This window comes from Colossoma macropomum, unplaced genomic scaffold, assembly GCF_904425465.1.
Source record: "Colossoma macropomum unplaced genomic scaffold, Colossoma_macropomum, whole genome shotgun sequence".
NCBI lineage: Eukaryota > Metazoa > Chordata > Actinopteri > Characiformes > Serrasalmidae > Colossoma > Colossoma macropomum.
In genome coordinates, this window is record NW_023494794.1 from 9,339,001 (window position 1) to 9,347,367 (window position 8,367).

The 8,367-nt window shown below is 50.2% G+C and overlaps 1 protein-coding gene and 1 pseudogene across 1 annotated transcript; one reads left to right on the forward strand and one right to left on the reverse strand.

Annotated features, from left to right (window-relative positions):
• Positions 1–6,602, reverse strand: part of LOC118815055 — an 18,307-nt pseudogene extending 11,705 nt beyond the window's left edge.
• Positions 6,603–7,227: 625 nt separating this feature from the next.
• Positions 7,228–8,196, forward strand: LOC118815057 (extensin-like). Its single transcript, XM_036580989.1, has one exon. The coding sequence runs from the start codon at positions 7,228–7,230 to the stop codon at positions 8,194–8,196; it is 969 nt and encodes a 322-aa protein (XP_036436882.1).
• The last annotated feature ends 171 nt before the right edge of the window (positions 8,197–8,367 follow it).

An 8,367-nucleotide genomic window follows, 5' to 3' on the forward strand; every position in this document is an offset into this window, starting at 1 on the left:
AAGGAGTTGAAGGAGTTGAAGGAGGTGAAGGAGTTGAAGGAGGTGAGACGCGTCGTTGGCGGTTTCTGAATGAAGAACCAACCTTGGCGAGATATCGCATCCTTGCTGCATGAAGGCTCCGAGCGAGAACCACAGGCTGTTGAAGATGCCGAAGTGCGTTGGGCGGGTCCGGGGGGCTCTGAGGGTCCTTTGCTTCGTCGCTGTCGTCCAGGTGCCACTCGTACGGGCTGAAGCGGCTGACCAAGAAGAGGACCACGCTCACGCCGATGTAGGCGAACACGATGCACATCCAGATCTCGTAGGCCAGCGGGTCCAGGAAGGAGAAGACGCCCGCTTGGACTTCTGGGGCTTTTTGATCATGATGGAGATGCCGAGGCTCATGAAGGGCTTTGAGAAGTCTATCACTTCTTCTCGCACCAGCGTGATGGTCAGCGGCGCCACCGCGATGTCCGCCCTCTACAAACATACACAGCGTGGACACCAGAAGGTCAGCATCCATCACCAATTCACACAGTCAAACTGGGCGAGTTTTCAGATTTACAGATCTGCTGCAACACATTGTAAAGTTTTTCAGAAGAATCCAGGCAGAGTTACAGTTTCTAGACTATGAAGGACCAACTGGGTGAACCAGTCTGCTACAGCGCCACCCTGAGGCAGAGCAGAGCTGCAGCTCTAGTTAGTTAAGAACACCAAAGACAGAAGCTGATTGGGGGAAGCAGATAAACAATCAGCTTCACTCAGTCTGGATTACAGAGTCTGTTTTCCATATCAGGCAAGTAACATCATAGATTATTTTCAAGGACCCCCAGAATTCTGATTTTGAGACATTCAGGGGGTCCATGAGGCTAATTAGGGGCTCCCAGACCAACCGGACCCCCAGTATTTCTCACCCTGCTTCCAGTACAGATATTATCCACTTCATATTTACACTCATCGGACTTTGTACTAAAGTTTAAACAAATATGAACACGAATCATAAACATAAACATAAAACATTCAAAAAACTAAATCACTGCAAAAATGATTCAGACACACAAATTAATAACAGTGTCTGTTGTTGGCGCTTCCAGCTCTGAGAAGCTCAATGCGGTTCTGTGGTTCAGTCAACCAGTTCCTCTCAGCAACCTTCGGCTCCATTTTCATTCAGTTCAGTTTTATTATTGATATAGTGATGATACTGATAATCCATTATTTGTTCAGGTTCTTAATTGTTTACACTCAGTCGTTAACTGGGCTGGTGCTGACTGTGCAACCCTGACTGAGCCAGACAGTTCGAGCAAACGGGCACGGCGCTGACCACCCCTTATTAGTAGGCTAGCTCAGGGGTCACAACCGCAATGTTAAGAAGAGCCATTTTGTCCTTTCAGCAAAGTGAAACCAGCTGGGAGCCACAACAGTTTATATCCGTTTTTACCACCCTGGCTGTACATGAGTCTCAGTGTGTGGCTGATGTCTGGTTCAGGCTAAAAATATAAACCTCCAGACTTACTTTGCGCTGCTTTAACCTTTAGGGCAGCTGTAGCCGCTTCTCGCATCTCAGTCAGAAACTTTTCCGCGAGTTTTTTAGTGTAAAACATCTCTCAATGTTCAACTTTTTATGAAGCTAAAGTCGCTTTCATTCGACAGCTTCACGTTCAAATTTTCCTGTTCCACCTTAAATAGTGCCTGAGGTGCCAGACTGTACTGCTGTGACATTTAAGTGGAACAGGACAATTCGAATGAGAAGCTGGTGGATGGGAGCGACTTCAGCTCGCAAGCTGTTGCAGAGTAAACGTATCAGGAAACAGCGGAGTGATTATAAATGCGAATAAGTCCGTTCATCTCCAAGTTATGGATGTCGTCGTATGAAATCTGAATTAGCAGTTCTACATTAACTCCAGCGTTAAGACCATTTACTGTGAAGACTGTGTAGAACTGTGTAGAACTGTGTTACTATAACGGTTTTACAGTAAAGGAGGGAGGATTATGATATTTATCTAATGATGTATTATATTATTATTTATTATGTTATTTACCTCTAATATAGTTCTGCTGTGGCAGCCGCAGCAGCTCTGCAGTGGAGACCTTATCTCAGGCCTGATTCACCCCAACAGAGCCAGAGTCACCGATGAGAGTATGAGGCTGTGAGTGTTGCTGAAGTTAATAAAGACTCTGATGTCGTGTCTGTCTGTAAATATCGTACTGAAATGTTTAAATTGGAGCCGTTTTATTTCAACAGTTCCATGTTTTGCACAAGTGTGTGTTTGTTTACAGTTATTGTTGATTTTGTTCGGAAAAACCTGAATGATTGATTTTGCCTTTAGTCTAAGTTTTTGTTATGGTATATCAGGCCTTTGGTTGTGCGAAGTCTGATTGTTTTTTAATGTTTACACTTAAAACTCACTGTTGGTGATCTTTTTGTTTATTGCAGCTTTTCAATCGTGTGTTCTGGCTTATGATTAATGCAGGTGTCTTGACTCAGTTGGGCTCTGTTTGGTGAGTCGATTTGAGATTCACAAACGTCTGACAGTCACGCTTTGAAATGTAGCCTCTACTTTCTCTGGAAAAGACCCAAATAGCTAAATGTAGCTATAAATTTCGGGACATGGAAAGTAGCTGCAAGTAGCTACTGACTCATTTTTCAGTAGCACCCCGACCCTCGGTTCACCACAGGGGTCGTGAAACGCAGCGGTCAGACGTGACTGAGAGCCAACTTTCAGCTTAATTTAAGGGCTTTACTTAAATTAAAACGCTGCACTTTGTTTTAGGATTTACAGCCATTTTACAGAAATCGCTTATTTTCAAGTCAAATTTAACTCAAACTAAACTAAACTGACTGACTGCAGAGCAGGAAGAAAACAGCAGCAGGGAGAAAAACTCAGAAGGAGAAACCCACATCACCCTCTGAACCACCAAGAGCTACAGCAAACAGGCAACACCGAGCAAAACGAACAGAGAATCAAGTTTTACTATTAAGTTTAACAGTATTGATCACATGATCACTGATCACCACCAAATCCAACTAGTTCTGTTCTTTTATTGGCTGATCAGGTGAAGCACCATTAATGAACCTTCATTCAGACCCCTTAAATCGCTTACAGCATTAACTGATGAATATGCTGATTATTAGTCTATTATTAGCTATTATTAGTGTTATAGTGAGTCATTTTCTCCTCAAAACTAAATAAATGGAAATAATCAGAAATAAATGAGTGAATTTCACTCATTGAAAAACAGAAATGCAACATAATTCAAACTTAATGAAATAATTCCTACATATAAAATAAATACTGTAATCACAAATTAAACCTGATAATTCAGAGCAAACCTGAAAGATGGTGAATTTTTAGATCCTGTAGTCTGAAGAATGTAGAAGTATTTTTTCTTGTAACAAAAACAACACAGAAGACAAACAAAAACAAACAGTTCGTCTTACCGTTCCAGCCAGAAACACTCCAATCTGTTGTGTCCTCTGACGTCTAAACATTAACACTCCGCCAGCCGAAGCCAGCGCCTCGCTAGTCCAGTCAGGAGTGGACCATAAATGACTAGCCATGTTATAAGTTTAACCTGAACTGATCACGGACTGTTGTATGAAACAGAGAACTGTAACCGGGAACTAAAACTATAATAGTTTTTATCAGCTAATAATAAATTAATGCTTTTGCTCACATTAATCTAACGCTGCTACATTTTTTAAAGGAAACCAACAGAAAATCCGACTACTGATTGTGAATAAAGGTATAAAAATTAAATGTATTTTAAAACATGTAAACAGGCTCTGTTGACGGTCATCAAAGGCACAACTACACAAAACTTCTTAGTCCAATCAGAAAAAGTCCTGATTTTTGGGTTAAACTGTCTGGAAATCTGAGATAAACAGACAGAATGTCGTCGTATCTGAACACTGGGTTTGAGTGGTTTTAGTCCTTGTTCTAGTGGCGCCATCTTTAGTTCCAAATGTTCTTTTTCCAAATTTAGAAATTTGGAGAGAATTCTTTTTTTTTTTTTTTTTAATTTCAGGGTTGTGAATTCTGACAAGACGAAGACTGGGTTGGAGTTAGCAACACTCGGGGAAAGAGGAAGACGTTCCAGCACAAACCACCTCAGTGAGCCAAAAATGGATCACTGATCACAGGAATATCTGAGAACAAACTCAAATGCGTACTTTATAAACAAACAGAACAATTTTACCAAGTTTACCAAAAAGGATGCAGCTCATTTCTCAGATGTGCAGAGCTACAGTTTTGTGTTCAAACCATAAAAGTTCCAGTCACCCCCCACCCAAACACTACACAAGAAAACCCCACACACCCCCAACCCCAAAAGACACATCACCACCCCCAACCCATACAACGCCCACCACATCACAACCCACCCACCACAACATCCCAACCCAAAAAACATCATCCACACACACCCAACCCACCCAACCCAACACCAGAACCACACAATGCAAAGAACCACCAAAACAGCCACACCCCCCTGACCCAACCACAAATCCCACACCAAACCCCCATCACCCCCCCACCCCCACCTCCCATCACCAACACCATCCCCCATCACATACCCCCCCTCCCAGAAACAAAACCCCATCCGCAACACACACCCCACAAGCCAGCCACCCCCCCACGATAACCCTACCACACCACCCCCCCCCACTCCCACCCCATAAATACCATAGGTCCTCACCCAGACCCAGATGGCACCCATATAAACGCATCATACCACACCCAACCCAAAACATCAGCCCCACAACCAACAGGCCACCCCCACAAACCTCCTAAGACCACCACCAAACCCCCCCCCCCACCACACAACAGCCCCCCCCCCCCCCCCGGTCACAACCCCCCAGAACCCCATTCCCAGAACCCAACCCACCCACCCCCAGACAGAAGCCAACCAGCATACCCAATACCACCCCAAATGCCCCCAGCACCACCACCCACCCAGCAGAGCCAAAGACAATCAACCCCCATCCAGAAGAGCAGGCCCCCCATCACACCCACACAAGCTCACCCCACAAGCACAGAAAAACCCCAGCACAGCATAACATACCGCAACACCCCCCCACCCCAACAACCCAAGCCCACGACCATCCAGCCCACCCCACATCACCAGTCAAAGAACACCCAATCCCAGCCCTCAACACAAATACGACACAAACATCCAATAAACACCAGTACGCCATACCCACACCCAGCCACACAACACACCAACTATCCCACCCACGCACCATACCCCCCCCAACACCACCATCCATCACCCTCCCCCAGTAGCCATCATATTTCCACCACCCAGCACAGCAAAACACAACCCCCATAATGCCACATGACCCCCCACCCCCCCAACACATGCTCAATACAGCACAACCCAGCAACCAACCACCCACAGCCCCCCTCCACCCCCCGCAGCCCAGCCACACCCCCATAGCTACCCATAACATCCGCACAACACAACCCACCCCACCTCACAGCAAAGTCACCAACAAAGCCCCCGCACCCCATCCCCATCACCCAGCCAACCCCCACCAGCAACCACCACCTAAACAGCAACCCCACCCCCATACACAGCCCCAGACCCACCACAAACACCCCCCCCCCACCGCCCACAAGACAATACACACCAAGCCCACAACCCACCCCCCCCTCACCCAATCCACCCCAACCCCACAACCCACCACCATCCCCCACATAACCAAACCCCCCCCCAAACACAAATAATAACCAGCCCCCACACACCATACATCACACCCCCCAGATTTTCCCCCACCAGAACACACAACTGCCCACCAATATTCCAAAAGCCCCCCCACATCAACCCAGAACCCCAGACCATCCCAAAACGACACACATCCACAAATCATCCCAACCCCACACCAGCCCGAACCCAGCCACCCCCCAACCAAAAGGCAAACCCCCAAACCCCACCCCCAAACCCATCCAGACCAAGCCCCCACCAAAGCCCCCCCCACCAGCCACAAGCATCCCATCATCCACCCCCCACTACAAGCCCAACCACCCCACCACACCCCCCCCCCACACCCCCCCAAAAAGGCAGTCACCCCCAGCCCCCCCCAAGACCCCCAACCACATGCCATCACCCCCCACCCAACACACAATAGACACCCCACATCAGCACACCACAGCCCCCCATCCAGATGACACCCCACCATAGCCATCCCATCCACCACCCCCCCCCAGCCACACCCAGACCCCAGCCCCAACCAGACAGCACCACCAAATCCCAAAGCACACCAATCCCCCCAGATGATACAACACCACCAAGCAAAATACATCACCCACACCTAGACCATCCCCCCCACACACCCACCCAAATACAATCAACACCAGGAATGACCAACCACACATACCATCCACACCAGCCACAAGCGACCATCAAAGAGCACCCATAAACCCCAACCCCACCAGCCACACATTCATCAACCCCAATCCAAACCATCCCCCTATACCACACAGTATGTACAACAACCCACACATGCCCACTCAGCTACCCCATCCACACACAGTCCCCCCCCCATCCCAAACCCCCCCACACCCATCACCACATAATCCCCCCCATGCACTAACCCATACCCAGTCGCCACCCACCAAAGCACCCATGCCCCAGCAACAAACAGACCATCCCACGCCGCACAACCCCATACACAACCATCACCCCCCATACCTAGCCAGACCAGAGCCCCACCAACCACATCACCACCCCCCCCACAATCCCCAAGATCCCACCCCCACACACACCCAACACCCCACACAACCAGCCACCCATCAGCCCCACCCCCAAATAACCCACACCAACCCCACACCCCCCACCCCCCCAGCCCATCCCAGTCAACCACCAACCATAAACCAAACATATCCACACAGCCCCCCCAAGCACACCAGCATCCCACCAACCCCCATACCCCCTCACATTCCACCACACACCCCCACCCACTCCCCCAATCCCACCCACCCACACACCATACCCCCAGTAACTCAACCAAATCCATTCACAACCCCATCAACCACCACCCCATAGCACCAGATCCCATATCACCCCCCCAAAGACCCACCCCAAAGACCCAACCCAACCACAACCAGACCCCCACATCAATGCCCCACAACATCAAGCAACCCATATCAGCCCCACCAAACCCCCCCCCAATACAACACCCCACACCACCCCCAAACCCAAGCAAGCACCAAACACACCCACCACAGCCCCAACAAGCCAAAATACCATCACATGCCACACACAATCCCCCACCACCACACCCCCAGCACCCCCAACCCACACCCCCCCCCCCCCACCAGACCCCAAACATCCCCCCCACCCAACAACCCCCACCCCCCACCCCACCCAAGCCCCCCATGCATCATCAACACCATCAGCCCCCAACGCACAGCCGCCCACCCCCACCCACCCCAACACCCCCCCCCCCAGCATACCCCCAACATCCCACACAGCACAACCAGCCCACCATACACCAAAATGTCACATACAACCCCCAAATCATCCCACAAGTCCCCCCCTAATCACTGCCCCTCCCATGACCAACCATCATACACCACACCCACCCCCCACAAATCCCCACCCAACCAACATACATCAAAACAGCAAGCCGCCCCAATCCACAGCCAAGACACCCGACACAAATCCCATGATTGCCCACCAGCCCCCAGCACCCACAACCACAAGCCATCACCCCATCCCCATCATCCCCCCCAACCACCCAGCCCCAATCAACTCACAACAACCACCACCCCATCACATCACAAACCCCCCAGCCCCCCACCACCATCCCACCACCACCATCTCACCCCATCAGATGCAGAAACACACCATACCCATAAGCACACCATCCCCCCCCCCATCACAACCATCCATTACACAGCCATCCCCATCAACATCACCATTCCATCAGACCAGCCCCATCCCCCCCAGCAAATCCCCCAACACCACACCAATTCCACCCCCCACCACCACCTCACTCATCACCAGCATCCCACCCCACTCCCCACCACCCCCCCCCATCCACCATACCACAGCCCCCAATCACCCACCACAGCAGCATTCAGCCTCCCAATCCCCCCCACCCCCAAGACAACCCAACCCATCACAAACAGATTCCCATCATACACCCCCAGCCGCCCCAACCCCATACAGAACAACACACCACACCCCAACCACCCCCACCCCACCCCCCCACAATAAGGACCCCCCACCATTCAACCCCCACCCCAAACAACAAGGACCAGTCCCTCAACTCCCCCACCCACCCCACACCCACAGACACCACCCACCCATCACCACACAACACACAAGAATAGTACCAACCCCCATACCAGTCCCACCCCCAGAAGCATTCCACCCCATATGCCCATC